The sequence below is a fragment of the Brachyhypopomus gauderio genome, chromosome 13 (assembly GCF_052324685.1).
Source record: "Brachyhypopomus gauderio isolate BG-103 chromosome 13, BGAUD_0.2, whole genome shotgun sequence".
NCBI classification, from domain to species: Eukaryota; Metazoa; Chordata; class Actinopteri; order Gymnotiformes; family Hypopomidae; genus Brachyhypopomus; species Brachyhypopomus gauderio.
Window position 1 is genome coordinate 19267146 of NC_135223.1, and position 26046 is coordinate 19293191.

General features: G+C 40.2%; 1 protein-coding gene across 1 annotated transcript in view; it reads left to right on the forward strand.

The window, feature by feature from the left end:
- Window positions 1-26046, forward strand: part of tsnare1 (T-SNARE Domain Containing 1) — a 117860-nt gene that overhangs the window by 43048 nt on the left and 48766 nt on the right. Inside the window, exons 5-8 of the mRNA XM_076971511.1 lie at window positions 11891-11981; window positions 12575-12649; window positions 13271-13327; window positions 15942-16100. Of these exons, the coding sequence (XP_076827626.1) occupies window positions 11891-11981; window positions 12575-12649; window positions 13271-13327; window positions 15942-16100 (382 nt within the window). The remainder of the gene's footprint in view (window positions 1-11890; window positions 11982-12574; window positions 12650-13270; window positions 13328-15941; window positions 16101-26046) is intronic.

The window sequence follows — 26046 nt, forward strand, 5'->3', positions numbered from 1 at the left end:
TTAAATGTCAAACCACCGAATGAACACATTAGCATGCACAATGATATCTGATAATAAACAGCCAGCAACAATGCTCATGTAAAATTTTTTGCATCGTTATGCTTGTCTCCACGTGGCAGAATATTTAGCATTAATTATATATTGCATAATAGAATAATTAATATTCCAGCATGACTTAAAATCCTATCAGTAATTCCTGCAAGGCCAGTTTAAACTACAGAACAATAGAATCTTTCAAATACAATCAATGTCCCCTCTTAAATGTGAGTACAGTGTTGCAAACTTAGTGCTAATCCAAGAGTGGTAATGGTACCACACAGATTTAGTCAGACTTGAATGTTTGCTCTGTCTCTCTGCTTTTAACTAATCCCCCTTCAATTAAATCCAACATAACGGAAAAACACTGGGCTGAATCTACTGAAAATATACTGAACTTTCCTCTCTTTTTATCTCCCATATGACATAATCCTAAATTACTACTGGAGGGTTATATGTTTTGAAGTAATATATCTTGTAATATAGAACATTGTGGCAAGCCAGAGGCACCTTTATTAGGATATTGATTCATGCCCATTCCAATATCTCATGTCAACTTTCTTTCTCCATGTTTATTATTTTATTTTCAACTTTATTTGCTTCATAATACAAGTCTGTAAGATTTCCCAGGTTGCTTAATATATTAATTTGCTGCAGAAAACATATCTTTTTGTTTTGCTGGGGTGCTTTGTCCTAGTGGATGAATATTTTATCCTGTTTGACTCGCTCCGCCTACTTCTTTCACTTCTTCTGTCCCAAAGCATGTTGGTTGTTCTGAGTAGCTGTTTTGCTCCTGTTTTTCAGGTCTTTTGTCTGTATTTCTCTCAATTGACCTTGACTGAGCTCCCCTCTGTGCCAGTCTTAATCCTCCACGCCCAGCCTCTCTGAGCAGGGCGCCAGACTACCCACCTCTCTTTCCCCCTTTCCATCTTTCTTTGCCCCCTGCTGCACCCCAGCCATGATTCTATTAGAGCCAGTTTCCACAGAAACCTCTCAGTTCCAGGGTCATACCTCCCAGATGGCGACATGTCGCCCAGCGACCCTGGCTGACTGGCGCCCCCTTCCACACACACACACACACACACACACACACGCATCCACCTTCTCTCTTTCTCTTTGCGCTACATCCCCCCCCCCATCCCTTGTTCTTTCTCCCCAAAGTCATTGGCCACTCATGGTTGGGGGCTGCTTTGGCAACATAGCCATAGAAATTCAATTCAGACTAATGCAGAACAACAGAGCATGCTATGTTAAGAAATGGACCAAAGGTGAGACTACTATGTTAGACCTAGACTTGTGTTGCATGCTTTAACAAGCACTATTTCTAAAAATACCTCTAAAGCCATGGCACAGAGATGAGGTAAAGATATAAAAATCCAACAATTTTGATTTTGAATCTGTATATATCTAGGTAAGTTAGTCAGAATAACTTGGTTAACTATTTTAACTTGACTTCCACCCATCACTGTAATTCCCCAATTACATACACATACATACGTGGCTTAATGGTTCACTCCCTTTGTGTTTCATTATGTTAGCGCATTATGCATTCTGTGCTGCTTTGTGCAGGATGTCTCAGGGACACTGCTTGTCATTGGAGCCGAGGACAGATCATGTAACCTTTCATAGTATCTGTTAAGCCTTCTCTTTCTCTCACTAAGGACTCTTGCACACACAGAAAGCTTGTGCGGGGAGGTCTGAGGAAGCTTAGATAAGTGCACAAGCAAAGGCCACTTCACAGATTAATTAAATTCGAACATTTTCTGCTCCTCTATGAGACATAGATCTAATGTTTTGGAGGAGTGTACAGCAAATTATTACATGAAAACAAACATGTGATGTTTTAAATGGAACTTGTTTGTTGCACTAATTTATTGGGAATGGAGCTCGTATTCGAATATATGAATATTCAAATTCATATTAGAATATCCCACAGATATTACGAGGTAAACTCTGGGGTAAAAACTAAAAGAAAAAAATAAATTTTTTAGTTCATGTTATGCTCCGGTATATGTATCTTGACCATTAAGTGCTCACAGATGGTTTTCCACAGATGTGGCCAGCATAGGGAACACAGCCCTAAGTGCCCCTAATGACACTGAGACAATCTTAGACCACAGTTCCACGTTGTCTTTAAGTCCGTTTGTGTCCATGGTATTTCTGCAACATATTCTTTCCTCTGCATGTCTCTATCACTTGGGATCTATTACCACTGCTGTTTGTGGCATCTTATATATTACCATGAAATCTGGTTGGTTCTTTTTTGTCCAACAACTGCATCCAGCAGTTCAGCAGACCAAATAGCTTTGTTATTTTCCACCACTCTCTGTAGCTCCACCCATTGAGACTTGTGGGTGTCAATGTTTCTCTATATGGATCTTGCTGCTTTGTTGTGTCTCTCAGTGGCTGCTCTCCTGGCCAGCATTTTGCATCATCTCAGCCTTCACCCTGCTTTGATTGGTAGGTGTCTTTTTCCTACCTTTTCCAACAGTAGGATTGACTTATGACAGCCACCTCTGCTATCTGTCAGTGGCTTATCCTGCCATGGTACCTCCTCTGCTTCGATGTTCATGCGTCCTAACTGTTTCAGGCACTCTGTCAACAGCTCATTCTTGAGTGCCTTGGTTTGGATGTGTCTCATCCTGGACAATGGGCTTTACTCCCCATGCCCTTCTAGCCTCATTGTGGCTGGTGCACTGCCTCATGATGTAGGAACATAGGTTGATCTGGAGTGCTCCGTGCATTGTGAGGAGTTTCCTTGATATCAGCACTTTTCATCTCTTTGCTTGAGTAGCTTATCGTTCCCTGCAGTACATATGTGCTTGAGTTTTTGATTTTTATTACACCCAGTCAAACAGCTCTTGAAGACCTGCCTAAACCTGTGGAGGTTATATGATGTTGCTGTCCTTGTGGTTTCTGCCATATGGTTCCTAATAGATTTGAGAACCCCTAGATAATTGAGTGGTGGTCTTTGTTTAAATCGACCACACTGCATCAGCCTGAATGACATTCCTTCATCATCATTGAATCAATGTGCCTTTCTATCTTGGTGTAGAACTTTGTCATCTATATGCACTTGGCTGATGGTAGGTCCACTTCAGAATCTGTGCCCATACCCACTTTAATTGATGATCTGGCTGAGAGAAGTCAGGCCTATCCTTAACAACAGTGAGGACAGTGCATTCCTATGGTATGTACCACAATTTATGGTCACTGTGGCAGATGTGTTTTGTTTATTGTTTATTGTCCTCCAGTTTTCTTCTGAGTTTGGATGAAGACTGTTATGGCATTATTGAATTTTCTTTTGCTAGGAATTCCAGCATCCAGGTGTGTGACACTGAGTTATTTACTTTCTAATAGAGAAGCAACGTGTTCAATCCTGCTGAACATCTCCATCTCACAATAGCTAGTGCTCTGAGATTCTGGTGTTTTTTCCAGATCAATTTAGAGCAGTGCACATGGCTTGCACACATGCTCGTTTATATGCATATTCATATGTCTGTTAGCTAGAATTGCCATCAGGTTCTTTCATGATTTGGAGTGTAAGTTATTGGTTGGTCTATATTTGGATGGCATTTAGCCCTTGCTGGGGTCCTTTCAGATCTGTACTGTCCAGTCAGGTGTTAGCCAGCCCTGATGGTAGCTAGCACATGGTTATATGCTTTGCTAGCACACCACGCAGACCTGTTAGGATCTTTAGCTAGTAGGCATGGATGATGTCATGCCCAGGGGCTGTCATGGACAGATCATTATGTTTGTAACCTATGGTGATTGGCTATGAATGAGCACCAGTACACAAAATTCTTTCAACACGTTTGTGTTTCAATTCTGGGTGGATCAGTCAGACGTTTGTTACATTGTTCCTGAGTTTTCTTGGCAAAGCATTGAATATTCTGACTATTGCCTTTTTGCAGCCTGGCTACTAGTGCTGTTAACCTACCTGTTAACATTTCTTCAGTGGGCATCTCTTTTGTGGACAACTCTTTAGTGGACATCTCTTTAGTGGACATCTCTTTAGTGGACAACTCTTCAGTGGGCAACTCTTTAGTGGACAACTCTTTAGCGGACATCTCTTTACTGGACAACTCTTTAGTGGACATTTCTTTAGCAGTCTTTAAACTCATGGTCAGGAGTCCTTAATCAATTTGGATTATTATACCTTTTATTATACATATTTGATCATTATACCTTTTTGAAGCTCTTGGAATTTAATAACTTTTGTTTCCAAAGGTGACCTTGATGGAGGCCTGTTGTTTGTAGTCTAGTGTCTCTGTCATGATTGCTGCTGAAGCACTTTCCACTTTGTTAATTTTAGTTATTCTCGTGGTTGGAACTGCGCTTATTCATATATTCTGGCATGTTGTTTGATAGTAACTTGCAGAAATGACATCAGTGCTGTGGGACCTTTAGAAGTTAGACTTTAATCTTGGTCATCTGCCATATATTCACGGGTCGGGAATACAATATGTCCACTATACACTTGAGTATTTTGGCATTTCTGTCTGAAGTGCAAAAGTAGTGCAGCTATATTTGGACATTGGCATTTCCTTCTTATTTTGGCAATGTCTGAGTACAGTGCCGAGTACCTAGTTGCTTGTCTGAGTGGGGATGAATACCTCTTTTAAGATGTCTGTGTTGACTTTTTTAATTACTGCTGTAGAAGCATTCCATTACATCCATATGATCTGACCATCCATCTTTGGTTTCTTCCTGTACTCCACTTACCATCAAATTATCCTGATTGCTAAACATTCAGAACAGACCTTGTTAATCCAGGTGATTGTGTTAGCGTGACTCTTTTCATTCTTGCTCTTATGTTTGAGAGGTACACAATCTGTAGCATTAGGAGTCTTGCCCAGTTATTCAGTTTGGCATTAGTGTTGTTTTTAACACTTCTCTGGACTTGCAGTTAAATAGCTTTCTTTAGCATGCTGGTCAATGTGATTTTAGGGATAAGTTATAAAAATTCAGTGTTGCTCTGACTTAATCTAGTTAGTTGGTCATGTTTCATTTGTCCCTTGATTGTCACTTTTTCTTGTAGTTTTGATTTTGTAATATATGAAACTAAAGCAGAAGAGTTTCTAAATGTCTAAAAGTAAATAAAAATGACAATACTGAAAATCATAAAACAAAAAACAACAACAACGATACAAAAAACAACTGTGGACATGTCCCAGGGTATGTGCTTTAATGGATTTTAGAAGTTCTAGAAGTTCTGTTTTCGCTTTTTGATGGCGGCATGAGGGAAGAAACTGCTGCTGCATGTCGAGGTTGTAGCATACAGGGTTCTGTGGTGCCTGTCTATGGCAGGGTTGAAAGAGGTTGTGTACAGGGTGTGAGGGCTCGGTAATGATTTTCCTGGCCCATTTCCTGGTTCTTGAGGAGTACAAGTCCTGGAGGGAAGACAGGGGAACACCAATGATCTTTTCTGCTGTCCTTAATGTTCACTGCAGTCTGTTCCTTTGCTGTTGGACATGCACAGGATAGATTCAATGACTGCAGTATAGAAATCACTCAACAGATCCTGTGGTTGACCTCAGTTTTTTAGTCATTGCAGAAAGTATATCCTCTGGAGGGCCTTTTTGGGGAAGGTGTTGGTGTTGGTCTCTCACTTCATGTTTTGGGAGAGATCAAAAACACAAAGGAAGTTTTTTTTTCAGAAATTTTGGCAATTGATGGCAAATGCCTGATCAGTGGCAAGATTGATTTTAAATTTAAATCCATTATTAGGTTTATCACTTAACAAATAAATGTTTAAAAGAGACATTTCTATAACCACAGACTAACATAAAAAGTCCCAATTTACTTGCAAGTAAATTTAGATGATTTTACATCTTATAAACAAATCCACTAAACTAATGTTGTGTGAAATATATTATTTATAATGTCAACATGCCAGATATTTGTTGATGAAAAATGTACCATGAAGACCATTAGCTAAATTAAGTTGGTGCCAATAAAAATGGTTTTGAATTATTCTCTTTTTGCACCCATATCCATGGCCGGAGTGGGCCACTTTTTCAGCCCGGGAGTTTCATGCGCAAATCCGGCCCAAAATTATATTTCCATCCCAATCGGCCCAAACTAGAGATTGACATGAACCGGCCCCTCGGGAATCCTCCCGAATCTCCCGATTAGTCACTCCGGCTCTGCCCATATCTCATTAATCAACAATACTAATAAGTATTTTGGTCAGTGTAATGTTATAAGGACTCATCATGTACTTTGGTATGAAGCACCACTCTTTCACCCTGATTGTGATGAGATGGTGATGTTGATATAGATATAGCACATGTTTTCTCAGTGCTTGAATTTTTTTTCTGTGTTTTGTGCTGGTTTGTCTTGGTGTTTCATTTTCCACAGTGAGAAACCAAGTAAAACACAAAATTTAGAGTCATGAGATGTCAGAGCTGGATGGACCTCAGCAAAAAAAGATTAAGAATCGCCACAAAGGTTATAAATATTAATATTAATAGTTATGTTTTAATATTAGTACATGCTTTCTTGGTTGATCTCATCTTGTTTTCCACTTTATCTAGTTACATTGTCTAGTTATGTAATGGTTTTGTGCAAAACTGGTGCAGGTTCATATTCATATTTATCTATATTGGACTACCTTAATGTTGTCATTTCTCATTAAATATTGTGTCCATACATACCATACATACATACATACATACATACATACATACCATAACCGTTGATAACAGGGGTCATGGGACAGCACCTGACCCCTCTCTCCGAGCGTGTCTACATGTCCATGTTCATCCATGGATGATCATTTTCGTGTGTGTGTGTGTGTGTGTGTGTGTGTGTGTGTGTGTGTTGATCTATATCATTCGTCTCACCCGTCTCTTGTCTTGCTTGCATTATACGTTGCACTTGTGTCTTGTTAATGTAAGTATATTTAAGTTGTGCCGAAGTTGTGCTCTATGCTCGTCTTTGTCATGTTTGTTTCATAACCTCATGTGTTTGTTTCAAGCTAATGAAGTAAACGGAGTTGTGTCTGCAACTGTGTGCCTGTTCTCGCCTTGGCTTCCTGCCTCTCCCTTGCCTCACAATACAGTAGGGACTAAATATGGCATTTTCAATTTATTTATTTCTTTGGTTGCATTCATTCTGAACTGTATTTTCACATTGAAGTATTCAAACCATGCACATCACTTCATAAAATATTACAGCAAAATCAAGTAATTCAGTAATTACTTTTAATTGTATTATTAGTTTCTGGTAAATAAATGTAAATTATATGAGTAGAAAAATGAATATTTTTCTGCAGTGAAAAATAATTATATCAAACTTTTGTTAATTTCCAAATTTTAAAAGAGCTGTTGGCAGGGTAGTGAGTGAAGAATGTACAGATGCTATCACAACTGCAGACCACAGAAGCTTCTGTACACAAATGTATTGCAATAGGTCACAACTCCCACTTGTACAGGGACTTGTTGTGCTGTCCAGTAACATTCATGATGTATAGACGAGACTGATAGTGTCATCATTTAAATCTGATTTATATCACAACTGCACATTCCTGTCCTCCTTCTGATTATTCATTTGCTGAAGAATCTCTGTCTCCAATGGCAACAGATTCTTGAAGAAAACCGTTGTGCGTGACTACTGCTGGCTAAGATGACATATCATAATGTCACTGGTTGGTAAAAGCCCTGCAGACTAACAACAGGTTGTAATAAATATAATAATCTGGTTTTGTAAGAGGGCCTCATGGTTGTGCCAGTACTCCACCAAAGTTCAATCCACTGCAGGCAAAAATTACCTCCAGAAAGCAGCTACACGAGGATCAGGCCTTCCAATGATAAATCATGCACCATGAAAAACTAAACAGTTTAATTTGAATGTGATGAGTAATACAAGAACTTTTCCATGACTGCGTCACTACCCTTGAGATGGTGTGGGGGCGAGCCTGAATAAATGATACCTCTGCAGTGCATAGGAAAGAGACTTAATTAGGGGCACTTTGAGGGTGTTCAGTGAATTATGGTTTGGTGAGTATATTTCATGAATATTTCATGAAAGAGATACTTTGATAAGGGACGTTGGTAGTTTGTTTGAAAATGTTTGAGCAATTTTATTGAAAATTCTGTCATAAAACAATCTAAAGCACATGTGTAGACACCAGTTTCGTAAATTGGAAGGAAAAAATAATTAACTGTGTGTTCTGCTCGAAATACACTGTGTAGTGCCTTAATACAAGCTAAAAGATATGTAGTCGTAATTATGAAAATTGTTTGCTGACTAAATTTAGAAACCTAGAGATATTTTTTTCAGGTGCTTCACTGTGACATTAAAAATCTTTTTGTAATTCCTCCACCCTCTTTATTTCATATTTATATATATATTTCAAATTCTTCATACAGCTGAATATGACAGAAGATTTGAGTTCTGTTATCTCATCCCTGAGGTTAAGTGCCAGTAATATAGCATATGTCATGGCCTCATACGTATGCATATGGCTTCAAATTTGCCATGTCTGGGGTTTGCACAGAGACATGATGATGTGGTGCCATTCCTAATCATCTCACTAGCTAAGAATGGGAGTGGTAACACATCAAAGTGAACCTTCATCAGTTATTAATCTAACCTGAGATGAAGCCAGTGGGAAAAAATGAAATTTTAGCTTAAATCTTACCTTCACCCCTTTCATAATCAACTGGACAGAAAAGTGTTTAAATTTAGTGTAGGTAGCACAACATTAACAGGCACTTATACACATACACAACAAATGTTAATTATATAGACCTGTGATTTTTACAGAAACCTGCAAGCAACCAAAGTGATGTTAAGACAGTAAAATTGGTGCTGAATCTGTGAAAATTGGAATAAGTGTGAAAACAAACAAGAAACACATGGACAAGAATGGAGAATAGTGGACTGATGGAATGCTACTGTACAAGCAACTCCAGTGTGAGAGGGAATATGCAGAAGATAACAATGAGAACAATGGATGCTTCAAAACCCAACATCTAGACTAGCACCCAAACATCTACAAATGTCCAAATCCAGCCCAAAATTATTTTTCCCTCCTAATCGGCCCAAACTAGAGATTGACATGAGCCAGCCCATCGGGAATCCTCCCGAATCTCCTGATTAGCCACTCTGGCTCTGGTCACAGTTGTGGTAGATGGTCACTGTAGTGGTAGATGGTCACCGGAGGGTCGTGGGTTCGATTCCCAGACAGGCCATGACTGAGGTGCCCTTGAGCAAGGCACCTAACCCCAACTGCTCCCCGGGCGCCGGGCTAGGGTTGCCCACCGCTCTGGGCATGTGTGATCCACAGCCCCCTAGTAATCACTAGTGTGTGTGTGTTCTGACTGCACAGATGGGTTAAAAGCGGAGGACAAATTTCGATTGGGGTGTAAAAATCACAATTGACAAAATATGGCACATTTCATATTTCATAGTGGTAGATGGTCACGGTATTGGTAGATTGTCACAGTAGTGGTAGATGGTCACGGTAGTGGTAGATTGTCACGGTAGTGGTAGATGGTCACTAGTGGTAGATGGTCACAGTAGTGGTAGATGGTCACAGTAGTGGTAGATGGTCACAGTAGTGGTATATGGTCACAGTAGTGGTAGATGGTCACAGTAGTAGTAGATGGTTACAGTAGTGGCCATCCGTAGGGCTGCGTTCATATCTTCCAGCAACCTTCCTATCCTTCACTCGGTCTGGTTAGTCTGATACGACTGGTGTCCACCTTAGCCACAATCTTCATGAGCAATCTCAGGTCTGTAGGTCTGGTGATCAACTTATGATGTGGGGATGATGTAGGATGATAATATACCCACCTGACATTTGTGTTGTACCTTGTCCATCATGAGTTGAGTTATGACAGCCGTTGGCATGGCACTTGAGACACACGTAGAGTTAGGATAATATATGTAGGATAATATGTGTTTGTTATATATATATATAAATTATGTATGTGCTTGTGTCGAAGCTCTAAGCAGTTGGGGGTCAAAGGGTCAGAGCTACTGTAGGACCAGCCGTGTACTCCTCCAGTTCCTCTTTAGCAGATGGAGCTTGAGGGCACTGGCTTGCTCAAGGGCACAGTGACAGTACACAGAGCAGGAAGTGTGTGTGGGCTCATTCACACCTGCCACAAGTGCTTGGTACTGCCCTGAAGCATTGGATGCTTGCCTGCTATCAGCAGTGGAATTTAAATCTGATTCTTTGACATGTAAGTCTGTAGCCTGAGGGACCAACCACTATGCCATCACCAACCTGCCGGTGCTGTTAATATTTATTTTATGTGTGTATATACACATGCACACACACACACACACACACACACACACACACACACACACACACACACACACACACATATATATGCACACATACATTATGTATTTTTAGATTTAGTTAGCTGAGATTGTTGACAACAGAAATTACATCTATCTATCTATCTATCTATCTATCTATCTATCTATCTATCTATCTATCTATCTATCTATCTATCTATCTGTCTATCTATCTGAGAGAGAGAGAGAGAGAGAGCTTCATCTTCTGTTGTAAATCTCATACAGCAGCTTAGGTCCAATTGTTTGATTATGACCTTATGCATGCATACAGAGTACAATGCAAATGCATCGGGAAATGATAAAAAATGATTAGCACATGAATAGTCAGTATAATTCAGAGTTCCCTCAAAATAGCATTATGTAAAATCTAAAAATAGTACTGGCCCCAGCTAGTGACTACCAGCCATCAAACTTTAAATATATCATTCCGCAGGACATCTGTAGAAATAATAGCTTTGTCTAAATTTGCTGAATGTGGATTGCATACTCAAATGACATCACCGCACTGTATTTCTGTAATGCCTCACTGTCACTTCATGATTCAACAGGGAAACAAATTTGACTTGCCATGTGATTTTTTTCCTCTTTGCTCCACCTCTCCAGCCCACTAGTGTAGTGAAAGCCCAGTAAGGATCCACTTCCTCTTCCTGTGGTCTGAGCATGACAGTGACATCCCCATCATACCGAATACACTGAGATGTCTGTTCTTTCCATCCTGTACCTCGCTTCCGTCCTCCATCTTTAAATCAATATTCGAGGGGAAGGTGGCCTACGTGCCCTGCGCTACATATCTCCAGGGACCAGAAGGCAGTGTGGCTGCATTGGGTTTTAAAGGCAAGGATCAGACAGTACAGACCACAGACACTAAATCAATGGTCTTATCCCCAACCTCCCTCCGCCTGAGGAGAACAATGCTTTTCTATCAGAAGATTATATTTGTTCAAGAACCTCTGACCCCCTCCTCCTCTGCCGCTCTACTTTAAACTGGAAAGAATGTACGCATAGCCTTTACTTTATTGTTTCATGTCTACCTCTTCTTCCACAATTTTCCTGTCTTTCTTTCTTTCTTTCTATCTTCAATTTTGCATCTTCTTTTCTGAAAACTGTACTTTACCTTTCTATTTCTCTTCTTGGATTTGAATGTTAGACCGTTAAGTTATCTGCTTTGAACGGTTATCACTTAGTTTTCTGGGCAGGATGTATGCAGAATGTGCAGTATGTGTTTTGTTGCTTGATTATATGTTTTTCCTTCCAAGTCATTGACTGTCTCAGCATTCTGTCCATCTATTAGCTCACAGAGGGAGGCGGACCCACACTGCACAGCATTTCTTTGTTACTTATTACAGGCTGAACCTAATCTATTCAAAGCTAGAGAGGCCAGCCTGCAGAACATTTTATACAATGAGATAGATACCATGCCTAGAGTCACATGACTCACTTCATAACCTGGAAAGACCCATAACACATGAACTCTTTTCCTTCCCCTCTCTCGGTTTTTCTGTCTGTCTGTCTGTCTCTATGTCTTTTTTCCTAGACACTCTACACAACAACAAACCAATAAAGTTATTACAAGCACAAGCCAACTTATCAAACAACTCTCTGACATCATCAGTGGCTCCTCACGGGTAAAAGGCTTCCTTTCAATTTTCTGAACTTCCTATATCAAGCCTCATACTGTGTTTTGTTTTCATATATACACCACCATATAGTGGTGTATAGCACACAAAGTTGGTGTGATTCTCTCTCTCTCTCTCTCTCTCTCTCTCTCCCTATATATATATATATATATATATATATATATATATATATATATATATATATATATATATATATATATATATATATATATGTATATATATATAGGGAATTATTTAAATATATTTTTTTCTAATCTTTAATTTGTTTCCAGAAAATAAGTCATGTGTCACCTCACCCCACTTTTTATGGGAGTGTGCAGTATATATCATGTATTGTGTAAAATAGACTTTCAGTATCAATACATTCATAATCATGAAGATATGAGTAGAGCAAGGCTACTCAAATGCATTAATGCAAAAGGTTGCAGTTGCTGAGCTACCTAGTGTAATGAGTTATGTGATGGTATAAATATGATAGGCATCTCATTATATGTTCATCTTATGCAGCACTAAAGAGTTCTCTCTCTCTCTCTCTCTCTCTCTCTCTCTCTCTCTCTCTCTCTCTCTCTCTTTCTCTGCAGCAAGACCGTCTCCGTCTGATGAGACTGAAGACAGAGCTGTCAGAGTCAGTCCAGCGATATGGGGACCTGCAGAAAGTGAGCAGAACCCAAAGGCTGTCCCTTTACCTCACAGCTCTCTCTGTCCCTTTACCTCACACCTCTCTCTGTCCCTCTACCTCACACCTCTCTCTGTCCCTCTACCTCACACCTCTCTCTGTCCCTCTACCTCACACCTCGCTCTGTCCCTCTACCTCACACCTCTCTCTGTCCCTCTACCTCACACCTCTCTCTGTCCCTCTACCTCACACCTCTCTCTGTCCCTTTACCTCACACCTCTCTCTGTCCCTCTACCTCACACCTCTCTCTGTCCCTCTACCTCACACCTCTCTCTGTCCCTCTACCTCACACCTCGCTCTGTCCCTCTACCTCACACCTCTCTCTGTCCCTCTACCTCACACCTCTCTCTGTCCCTCTACCTCACACCTCTCTCTGTCCCTCTACCTCACACCTCTCTCTGTCCCTTTACCTCATACCCCTCTCTGTCCCTTTATCTCACATCTCTGTGTCTAAGCAAATAAAAAAAAACTTATACAGATCACACGATGCACTCCTTTGGAAAATCAAGTAAAAACCTGATTTCAAGTAGTCCTTTGGATGGCTTGTTGTGTGATCTATTCATTGAGATTGTGTACTAATAACATTTGTGGTTTTCGTCAGAAAATTGCAGCTCGATCAAGGGCCTTGCTTCCTGCAGCAAAGAAGGACAGAAAACAGGTGAGTGGGTGTACTATCCTCTGAGGCAGCATGAGTGTACTTGGGTCATCCTTGGTCTTTGCTCTTTTGTGCATATGCTGGTGACCCAGTGACAGTAAGATGAGGAGTTTGCCTTTGTGCCTGACTGCTTGCATACAGTAGAAGAGCCACTCTCAAATCCTTCTGCCTCTCTAGCTTTGTCTAGGCAGAATCGATATCTTTGCATGATTCTTTCTTTTGTATTACTATTCTTTTTATTATTTAACAGTATGTCTGGCCTTGGGATATCACAATATGCTGATCTATATTCTTGGAATATTAGAACCTCTTGGAATATATCTTATAATCGTATAAACATTTATTTAGAGACAGACAGACAGAAAATGTTTCCACCACTCTCCACCTGCTCTTCAAAGTGGGCAATACAGACAATGCAGCTATTATGGTGGATATAAGGGAAAATGTAGCTCTTATTAAAAGAAAAATCTGATGTGAAGTTGTCATGTGACCCAAAGTCCCAAAATGGCAGTACCCATTGTCACACTGTTTACTGCAGTTGATATGTTAATTAGTTAATTTTATGTTCATCTGCTTGACTTCATTATCTGTCTAGACAAAGAAGCTATTTTTTATCTTGTCATTTTCCCTATGTGTTGGATGTTACATTGCACACCACTTGCAGTGTGTAAACAAGGTGCTATGTTTATCTATGTTAGTGTGGACTAGGCCTTGTACTAGGCCCCGTATGACTTTACACTTAAAGGCAACATATTTTGAAGATGGCCACAGAGCTCAATCCTGTTTGTGAAATACTGACATCCATCGGGTCATATCCCTTCAAGCATGACATCTTTTGGTATTGCATACCGTCATAGGCTGTCAGACCGACACAAAAGCATTCGGCGCTTGGAAGTCACTCCAAAGTACACATCTGAATTCCTGAGCTGTCATGCACCTGTGATGCAGACATGGCAGCGTACAGATACACGAGCCCGTCCTCACGCTCTCTCCCCATGTACTCTTCAGTGTGCTTCACACTCTCCTCTTTCTTTGCCATCCCATTCTCCCTATGTAGCGTGTGGTAGTGCCTCTTTCATGTGCTGTTCTTTATTTCCACCTAGAGCCGCTTCCGTCATGTTCTTGTCTCATGTTGTCTCCCCTGGGAGAACACCACCCATAAAACAAACAGCCCCCTAACAGGATATTCATTTGGATTCAAATACATATGCAAAGGCTTAGACCACAACAAACATCAGCGTTTAAAAGAAGGGCTCAATATGTTCTCACCTGTACTTTAGTAAACCTGCTGCTCCTGTGCTGCCTTTTATAACTGTGCACAGCACAAGCTTTAAAATGTTTCATAATATTTGAAGATTGAAATATTAAACATTACGAGTGCTAACGATGATGTGAATTTGTTGTTTAAAAAAATTTTGTGTTTTTTCAAGGTTTAAATGATTCTTCTACTGGTAGATTTTTGAGTCCAATCAATGAGAAACTAGAGAGGAGAATTATGTTTCTCAAAAGCTATTGGCAAGGTTGTATTGTGTGGATAATAAATGATAAGAAAGAACAATTTTAATAAGGTATGGATTGAAAATAGTGAGCATATTCTTTAAGACAGCTAGAGTTATTTGTAAGGAGTCAGATCCTATTTGTCTGTTGTTTGATTGGTGAGTTCCACCTGAGTTTCATTTCTTGGAGATCAAAGAAGTTATTCAGTATCAGCGCAGGCAATCTCTGAGCATATCATCAGACTGACTCCAATTTGTACAGACATATTTCTGCAGGAAAAGGTCTTAGGTTGTTTCAGGACACATTTTTATGGGATATTCAAATTCTACGTGCTTTCTAAGTTTCTAAGTTACTCCAAACTTCTCTCTTTGGTTTTCTTAATATGTGTTTTTACATGTTGACGGTATTCCTGTATTACCATTTCTGTAGGGAAACTTGGCTGCATGTCATATGCATGAAAGCTACCCTAAGTAAGACAGAGATAGTGGGTGGCCATCTCATTCAGGGTAGCCTACGTCGATCAATAAATAGGCTGCCATCCATTTATGGTAATATCTAAAGATTGAGAGCTGCACTATGAACAAATCTTTAACGTGTGGGCAGAACTTTTAGCATCCCTGAGGAGAGGGAGCTCTTCAGAGTGTCATGGAGCTGGTGTGAGATGGAGCCTATTAGGTGTACTAATTTTGAGATGGGGGGAAATGGAATACAATGAGTCATCCAGTGAACAGTAAAAACAATAACATGCCTTAGGCTTTCTGTGTCATACATATGCAATTAGAAAGTGCAGATCAATGTGCTGCTCACTCAGTGACCAACTCCCACATGGATTTTCACTGTAGTTCAGAGTTCTGGCAAACAAAGTCTAACTAAAGAAGCCTGTTTGGAAAGTCTAATAAAAATTCATTTCAGTCAGAGACAGGATGTCATAGTCCTTTCTAATGACACAGCCAGTTCTTTCCTACATTCTGGATCAGAATATGTTTGCAAATTGTATATAGTGTGGTTATAATGTACAGTTGTAACTCAAATGTGTGTATACAGCTGTACCTTCATCTGCAATTCAAAGCATAACCAGTTTTTTTTCTGTGTTTGTGTGTGTGCGTATTTGTCTGTGCAGAGCCCGCAGACGCCATTCACTGAGCTGTGTGAGGAAGGCCCGCTGTTTGGGGCAGCAGAACCTGTGCTGGGAGACGGGCAGCAGGCGTTCCTGTCTGAGATCACTGAGGAAGACATGGAACTTCTGCACCAGAGAGAAGAGGCCCTGCTGCAGATAGAGGTGTGAGCTGAGCTGCCACACTTAGAGAACAACCCACTGACAATGTCAGGATTACTATGCAGAACATATATAGAAATGCTGGGAGTGCACTGTTGGCCTGACTCGATTTGTTCTGGAAGGACTCTTTTCCAGCTTATTCTTCCCTTAAGCCATTGCAGACTGGGACAGATGTAGTCTAGAATTTGCTACAATAATTTGTGTGCTCAGGAAACTATTAAATGTCACATATATACATTTTGATTTCCTGAAAGGTTGGCATATTCATTTATATTTTTATGTAAAATAGCTTGAAAGGGTATAATCAGTAATTATTGAAAAGAGCCTGGTTAGGATATATGAAATACCTTGATACTTTATATTTGTCACAGGAAAAAAATCACAGTTTGATGAGTTTTGCCAATACTCACTTTATTGGAAGTGCATTTTTAACAGTAACAATGTGTCTCCTGACATTATGTTTGTGTCGCTGCGTGGTATTATTTGTAAACGTGTTTGTAAACATAGTAATACAAGCAACCTATTCAGCCAGACAACTATTTGTTGTGAAATGAAATACAATTACAATTTCAAGCATTTTCAAGAAGCTACTTTAGCCAAACCTGTAACACAATGCAACATTAAAATCCGTCCGGCAAATGTTCCGTCCCCTGTTCTTAAGGGGTATTTCTTTACACTACCACCTATCGATACGGAGAACACTGCAAATTTGAGCACTATGGTCAGGCGCGAAAGTATAATCTAGCCTTTATTACTGGATTGGAAAAAGGAACTCATTATATTACACGTTTCTGAAAAAAGTGGTCAGATTAGAGTAATGCTTTACTAGGTAACTTTGTTACTTAAGTTACTGACATCACTGGCAGTTACCATTCTGAAAGTCTGTCTTTTCATTGAATGCGTGAGGATGTCAATAAAATATAGTCAGTAGTTTCCAGAAACTGTCCCAAGTTATAGAAAAATATATCCATTTTGTTCTGTGCAACCCCCACAATGTGTTACAGTAAATGTAGGAGAAGGTTCACATCAGATCATGGCTTTGGAAGTAAAGTTTCTGGCCCAATTTCATTGCCACAGTCTGAGTCTGGCTCCAGAAAATGCTATTAATCTTGAACAGAATGCTGTGATATTTGGGGCAGTGCTTTTGCAGGTCATGGTTATAAGCTCCATGGGGTTCCTCAGCACTGCCTAATTCTGATCAGGCTGTTTTTCTCCAGTATTCTCTATTAGGAAGGTACAGTAGCTATGCCACAGCCTACCTGCAGTTTGAGTTTCAGGATTAGTGTAGAGGGTACTGCCTTTGGTCAGGCTATTGATTGTATGTTTGATATGCTGGAAAGTACTTCAAGAAATATTGAGTTTCAGTAGTGCAGTTAGCCTGCAGACACTGTGATGAGGAGGGCTGTAGCAGGCTGTCTGTTCCAGAGGACCATGGAGACGGACACTGATTGCAACTGAGCAGCAGCCAGCAGTAATGGTGAACTGCATCAGGAGGTGGTTTATCAGAGAATTGAAGCCAACATTCTTATTCCCTGTTCTGAGTTGCTTATTTGCTTATATGTAGTATGATAGTATAGAAACACAAAAATCAATTAAATGTGACTTTTGTGTAGACATCCAGTTCAATCAACATAATTTCCTTTAACACTGCCTGATATATATCTATCTATATATATATATATATATATATATATATATATATATATATATATATATATATATATATATATATATATACAATTCTGTACTCCGTAAATAACAATATAATTTTTTTAATAATATAAAAAATATATATAAAAAGACTAATTTCTCTTTTTCTGTAACATTTATTTAAAAATCACTAAGCAGATATAGATGGTTTCCCCAAAATGTTAGTTCTTGTACTTTTAACATTTAAATCTGTGCTGCTCAAACAGTGATAACATTATGCTGACTGTTTGTGGTTCTGCCTGAAGACAGTCTGCCTGCACAGAGTCACTTCAACATAATACATCTTTCACATTTTCCAGGCAGCAGGAAATCTGTTCCATTTTGTTTCCTTTATTTTTTTAGACAGTCACTCAGTATGCCAGACCTGTAATTGGGCAAGGTGCTCTCAATTAAGAGTAACAATCTGGCTTGCCTTCCCCGGGTCAGCATGTGCCCCAGGCTTAAGTGTGGTACTTTGCACTGATACTAACTTAATAAGCCACTCCATCTCTGCTCTGCAGAAGCAGTTCAAAGTAACTGTATGAGGAGCTTACCTAAACAAACTTAGTAAACTTTAGTGTCACGCATGTACAAAAACTAAATCACTGCTATAGGACAGATTAACACATTTGCACTGAGAGAACAGAACAGCAGTGATTTTTTTTATTCTGTAGTGTATTGAACCCTAAAGGCCAATGAAGATTATTTTGGTGTGGATTCTGTCATCCATCTTCTTTATCCATTAGTAAATCCGGTAGTTAACCCAGTTGCTTAGGATATTTTTTGTATGGTTTGTTTTTTTTCTTCACTTCACATTAGCATAAGGTATTTTTGCTTACGATTCAGTTTTGAATCCTTATCTTCTGCTTGAAAGGCATTTTTCTCCAGATGCGCCCACAGATGGGTGTAATTTCAAATAGAGGACACAACTTTCCTGATGTGTGACACCATTCTGGTCCATTTCTGGCCTTTTTACATACATTTCAGTTTTTCTTTGTGTGTTAGGTGTCTGATATGATTAGTATGGATTCGAAAGATGAGAAAAAGTCACGTCTTTATAACAAATGACAAAAATTCAAGAAGTGTAGAAAGGAAGATCTATGGCCATGTTTCAAGATTTGACTAAATGTCAGACACGTCCAGCGCCAATTCAGCTGCTACTAATATACAAGTGCAACACAGAGTGTCATCAAGCCTCAGATAAAGCAGATCCACCTTCACACATGAGGAACTCAGCCAATCCAGACAGCTTCTGTAAGGCATGGGGGGAGCGGAGTTGGACTGATTGCAGAGGTGACAGCGACGTGGTCCTGCCCACACTGCGTGAGCTCCATGGCAGGTGCTGAAGGGCTCTGTGCCTGAACTCGGTTAGGCTCATCACATCTGACAATGTGCTTTTTTCCAGTCTAAATCCCCACGCTCTTCCTCCCCACCCACTGCTGCTCAGCCAGCTCCACACAGCTGAATCCTCAGTGTCTGGAACTGAACTCTCTCTCTCTCTCTCTCTCTCTCTCTCTCTCTCTCTCTCTCTCTCTCTCTCTCTCTCTCTCTCTCTCTCTCTCTCTCTCTCTCTCTTTCCTCTCACTATCTCTCTCCCTTCCTCTCTCTCACTCTCTCTCCCTCTTGCTCTCTCTCCCTCCCTCCCTTCCTCTCTCTCTCTCTCTCCCTCCCTTCCTCTCTCTCCCCCTCCCTCCCTTCCTCTCCCTCTCTCTCTCTCTCTCTCTCTCTCTCTCTCTCTATCTATCTATCTCACGCTTGCATGTGCAAGCTTGTTCGCGCTTTGTGTTCACTACTTTCCTTCCAAAAAGTTGATCTGGCAAAGTGCTCTCTAGAGGCTGCTATGGTAAGAGACAGCGCATGGCGCTTGAACAGAAATGACAGGGACAGGAGGGTTAAACCACTCGTCACTGCTTTGGTATTCCTACAAGGAGAGGAACAAGGGGAATTAAGTGTGTCTCCTGGGTGTCTAATTGAATTCAGATGTACTGTACTGTCCTTTAGCGGCACACTGTGGGGTTGAGTGAAGTGAGCGATACTAGCAATATATATATATATATATATATAAATAGAGAGAGCAAGAGTGAGAGAGAGAGAGAGAGAGAGAGAGAGAGAGAGAGAGAGAGAGAGAGAGAGGGAGGGTGATGAGCTTCACCCTCAGGCTCAGGAAGGTTGCTCCTTCACTCTTTTATGATATCACCTCCAGCTGCACCTTTAGCACTCTGGCACTGGCTAACATTTCATCAAAATGAATTTAGAAAAAAATAGCTGTGGGTATAACAGAGGACAACTTTCAAGGGGAATCTGAATGCAACACCTGGCCCAACTGGAAGGCAGATATACAGACACACATCTCCCCTGCAAATGTGGACAGTGCAGTGTGTCTGCCCTTGAGGGAGACAGTAGAGTATAGCAACATTAGAGTTATCTGCTGAGTGAATGTGTTAACAGCTAAACATCTAACATTGTATTTTATCACAGACGTAAGATAAGTCTCAAGACAGATTGGGTTTTTTGTTTGTTTATTTGTTTAATAGCTTCTGTATATTCTCCCATTCTATGAATGACACCACAGTAGATTTTTGAGAAGAAGTTAGACAATCCAGTACAAATAACTGGGACAGTTTGTAAACCAATGTCCTGTGTGGGCAAAGGATAGTACATGCAGTAGAGTGACTATATCTGATACACTGACTGAAGGGTCCTCTTCCAAAAGAAGATGGCATCCCACTGCCATTTCAACCCACAACCGTTGACTGATAGTGTAAGACCAGTGCTCTTATACTGTGTACATCATTCCTTTCACCTCGTGAGGTTGTAATCCTTCAGGTTCTGACTCCACGGAGCCTTTTTGATCATAATGTTATGTATTAGTTTTCAAGACAAATATTTGTCTCATATTTGTAAGGAAATGAGTTCTTCTGTTGTTCTGTTCTGCTGATAGGAACAGACTGATTTATAGGTGGAGGCCACAAGGGCTTCGTCTGCAGTGAACTGATATCAGGGGGCATCTGACAGAGGTGAGGTGCGGCTGGGTCCACGCTCTGGCCAGCTAGAGATAGAGATGCTAACAGCAGATAAGTGGAATATGGCCTAAAAATCACAGAATATATTACAAAATACGACTGAGACAGGTGTGCCATATGTTGTGATTTTGAACAGTGATATAACTGAAAAGTGCAGTTTAAATAACTTAATAAATGTCATCATATATAGTTGAATACAAGAGGAGGAATAAAATAATAACTGTGTTGAAATACATTTTTAGAATGTTCTGTAATATCTCTGGAGGTCATCAAAACTAATACATTTGTAGTTGTGTGGGTTATATCACAACTTCACCATATTGTGACGCTAGCATAAGTGCACAGCTCAAGAGTGATAATTCTATTGTGTAGTACTTTGTAGTGCACTACTTTGTAGTATCCTTTCTCTGTAATCTATAAGTAAACTTTGTCCGGCTTTGCCATAAGAAGTTCGTTACAGCCGATCCAGTGTGATGGTTTTTGAATTGAAACATAAAATTGTTCTTATACTAGTACTTGGTTTGCAAGATTTTCTAGGATATTAATTAAAATGAGGGATTTTGGACAGTATTTCTAGGTCCTGTATATAACGTCTCAGACACATTCATGTTAAATGAATAATTATTCTCCCTTTTTTTGGCTTTTTTTTCTCTTTCTACTGGCTTTCTCTCAGGGTGACACACACATACAACCATCCGCCATGTTGTTCTGGCACTGCATGTGTGCCTTGAGTTGTGGGGTCCAGGGGGCTGGGGCAGCAGAGGAAACATTTGATTCCACATTCAAAACCGTTTATTCAGCAAAGGCTGAAAGAGACGTCTCACACTTAAGCCTTTTGCAGGCGGTGCAGGAAAATGTCATCGTTTTTTTTTCTTTCCCAACAGTAAGCGTGTGCGTAAATCTGCTTAACAGTTTTTCTGCTGTTGCAGTGACACTATGTCCTGCTGCCTGATGCCTTCGGCCAGGGTGGGATATGTGTGTGTGTGTGTGTGGGGGGGGGGGGGGGGGATTCATATCAGCATTAAACACATTTAGATGGAGGGAGGGGAGAGGGGACGAAAGAGCAGAGAGGGGGAGAGAAAGAAAGACATGTGTTCATGGTTCAGTTAAGTACTGTACCAACACATTAACATTCACAAGCTACGATTATGGTCATGAGATATGTGTTCTTGAAAAGGATGCTTATAAAATCTGTTGTAAGGACAATTGCTTCTAGTATGCTTCTTGTTTGTAGGTGTCATATTATAAATATGATTTGGAAACTGCAGAAAAGCCTAAGAACAAAGTCAATCACTATTGCCCTGTCACAGTTAGCCACAGTGAAGCTTTATGTCATAGGATCTTAGTATATGTATAGTCCCCTGTACATAGTTCCTTTGATGCCCTTGGTAAGGTTAATCAGAAAGGGCAGAAAAATGTTTTGCTGTGAATTTGATGGTTAGTACTACAGGGGCAGTGGCACCTTAGTGGGTAGAACAGTGGCTTGCCAACTAGAAGGTTGTGGGTTTGAGTCCCAGCTCTGCTGTGAAGCCACTGTTGACTCCTTTTGTCTCCAGTGGTGCTGTATAATGTATAATGATCCTGTGCTCTAACCCAGACTCCAAAGAACTTGGGATATGTGGGGAAAAACAGCATTTGATTTTACTGTAGACAAATATGTGTTTACAGGACAAATAAAGGCATTGTGTCTAGCCTAGGCAGATGTACATGTCTTAAAGTATGTAGAAACGTAATTAGGTCACTAGAGTAGTGCACTTAACACATAAAGAGCAGTGATTATTTCTGTTAGAACAGCTAAAACTCACTGTCTCTAAGCCCAATTATCTAACACTGAATTTGACTGACATTTCAGTCTAGATTGCTGCTAAAAGACTGCTGCCTGGTCCATTATCAGCTTTCTCATCTCTCTCTCTCTCTCTCTCTCTCTCTCTCCCTCTCTCTCCCTCTCTCTCTCATATATATATATACTTTCTCTTTACCCCTCAATCCCTGTTCATATTTCTTTAGCTCTCCCAGCATGTTTTTGATTGATATGTTATCTCTCCTCTACTAGTCACTGTTTATAAGAAACAAACTTGTTGTTGGCTGACAGATTGGATCCTGTGAAGTTCTTCCTAGACATGTCATCAAGCACATTCTCTGCCGAGGACAGAGGGCCAGTCTTTCATAACGGCCACTACGTGATGAGCCTATGGTAAAATCTTGATGAAAGCTTGTCAGACTGCCCATTGTGTCTACATCATAGCACTGGCAGAGATAAGTATAAATCAAGACGTGTGATTGGCAGAAGAAAACAATGCTATTCCATCATTCCCCAGATCTGTAACATTGCTAATAGTCTTTTTGTCAAGGTGGGGGAGAGATTGCAGATGTTTTTCATCATCACTTGTTGTCTTACCACATTTTCTGTGTTTAACTGGGAGATTTGTTCATGATTTAGATATTTTCCCTGCAGTGGTTAAATATGGGCAGAAGTTGACAAAAATAATTTTGACTCACTCAGGATTACATTTTTTAAATAGTTCTCCACACACTGTGGATGAGGTCAGGCATGCACTAGGTCTTATCCATCTTCCAATCGCATTGAGTCTTCAAATCTCTGCACGCATGTGAGAAATTCAGATTATTTTGTGCTGGTGTGTTGTGGCTTCAAGCGTTAGCTCTGCTGCTGTGTAGTTGAGCTCACAGCCTGTGGTAAGTGTGCCAGTTGATTTGGGGGGCTCAGCTGGTAGCACTGCAAAAACAAGTACCACGCTATTCTCAGGGGAAATGAAATCAAAAGTCAGGTCAATGGGGAGAGGACAGTTATAAGCTACAGAATCCATCCCTCCACCTTTTCTGTTCATTGCTTCCTTGTCAGCAAAGTCACTTATTTTTTAAAGCTGGACTTCACTAACTTAATCTTACACTGACAAACTCTTGTACATTGCAATATCAGATGCAGGGCCTACGTTTTGTTTGTCTGTTTGTCTGGGGTTTTTATTTGTTTTTTTTCTTTTCTTTTTGGAGGGTGGGGTGTAGCATTTAAACTTATAACTAATTTGTGAATAAATGAGTCAATGTGAGATGTGGCTAAAACAACCCACTTGACATCTTTGTTCATCTGTCACACTGTATTGAGAAAAGTGAGCCATTATATTTAAAAAGGCTATTGCATTGGAAGTGATCCATCATAATTGCATGAAGTCCCCAACAGTTATTGAAAATGTGACAAACATGATCAAAATACATGATCTATAACTAACTTGCATGGTTTACATTTTATTAGTGAGATGAAGCACACATATATTTTTCAAAATGTGATATGTAGAAGCTGAAGCACACCTGCCTTAGGTAGCCACGAAGGGAGTCAATCCAGGGTAATGAAAAAGACATTCACATTTGTGATGGTGCCAGGTAGGAAGTGAGACACGAGTGTGGTTGTGAGAAGTCTTTGTTCTCCATTGCAACAATACTACTCACAGTGGTGCGAGAACTTAAGAAAGAAAGCGAAAGTAAATCACAATGGCTGGCAGTCAGTAAAGCTCTTTGGCATGATATCATTGACCCGGACATCTTCTAGGTGTGGTTTAGGAGAGCAGGGTGCAGCGGTGGAGGTGGGAGGTGTGTGTGTGTGTGTGTGTGTGTGTGTGTGTGTGTGTGTGTGTGTGTGTGTGTGTGTGTGTGTGTGTACCTTACTGCCTGGAACACCATGACAACATGTAGATTTAACACTTTCTTGTCTCCCTTTCAGCCATGTGCAGCTTGTACCTTCTTGTATGACAGACTGTGAAGGTTTGCATTTGTAATTAAGATATCTGTTGTTAAGATATGCCTTAAAGCTTACACAGACTGATTTGAATATACTACTAATCATCTGAATAATAATATTAGACGTTTCCTGTTTACCTCTAACCAGATGATTAACTTTTACCACATACATGAAAAGACAGTATGAATAAGCCAAGGTCAACCAGTGAACCAATACTATTCTACATGTGAAATAAGGTCATTCCATGCCTCATGTTTTCTTGTCATAAGATATAAGTGGGATATTCTGAATAGTGCTACAGAAAAACAGTTGCCCGATCATCAGGAGATTGCATGTTTGATCCATGACGATGCTACAGCCATCTGTGGCCGGCCGGCTGAGAGAGCAAAAATTGGCTGTCCACTGAGGGCGGGAGAAGGGAGGGGTGATGTACTCTCTCTCCCTTGTCAATTATAGTGACACTGGCCAATGATGGAGGGCTGCGAGCTCATGCATCAGAAGGGGGCCAATAGTACTGGCCTCCAAGTGTGTTAGTCCTGCCCCCTACATTGCATAAGCTGCTTGAAAAGAGTGGTGATTAGCTGTGCCTTGGAAAAAGCATGTGATGGCCCTCAATCTCCCTGGTTGGCAGCTGTTCTGTGACATGGGAGAATTACCTGATGGTGGGAATCTTTAGGTGGAAAGAAAGTAAATTAATGTATTATATCATTCCCAGTAATTATTTTAAAACTTAAGATACATGTCGTTCCCATGTGAACTATTATATTAATAAAACCTACAGTAAAAATGTAAGAATACAATGTTTAAAGATGATCACTGAGACCGTAGAAATTTGTTTTGAAAAAGGTGGAATGGCACAGAGTAATCTCAGAATGAGATAAATTTGGTTAGAAATAACTAAAGCTACAGATACAAAATGTCAAAAGGATTGACATTGACAATTTGGTTACTGAAAGTAATTTGAAAAAAGGACCAATGCCAATAAATTAGTTTATATCTGTCATAAAAGAGAATACACAGGCTGGCATTATAACAAATTAAGTATTCACTGAGCATTCAAAACAAAAGTGAGATAAAATAGGCAAACACAAGCTGAGAAATGTTAGGGGGTAGTTAAGCAACAGCAGACTCACTGGAAGAGGCAACAGGACCTAAAATAACACACTGAGAATGGAAGGAGTAAGCAGAGAAACAGACACTCGATGGGTCTGTGCTCACGGAGAAGTGATGGAGGCCTAGGTGAGACACCAGTCTCATCAGTCTGCTGTGGTGCTGGAGACAACTCCAAAGAAAAATGTTCTCATACCGAGACAATAAAAAACATGAAACATGTTTCTACTTATTCCAGTTTTCAAACATGACAAACTGAACTCCAAATGCAGTTCTTCAAGTTCTTCAAGAGTGACACATTCATGACGCAAGTATCATAAAATGACCATATGTGGCAGGACGCTGTGAGTGTTCCACGCAATTCTGTGAAACTCCA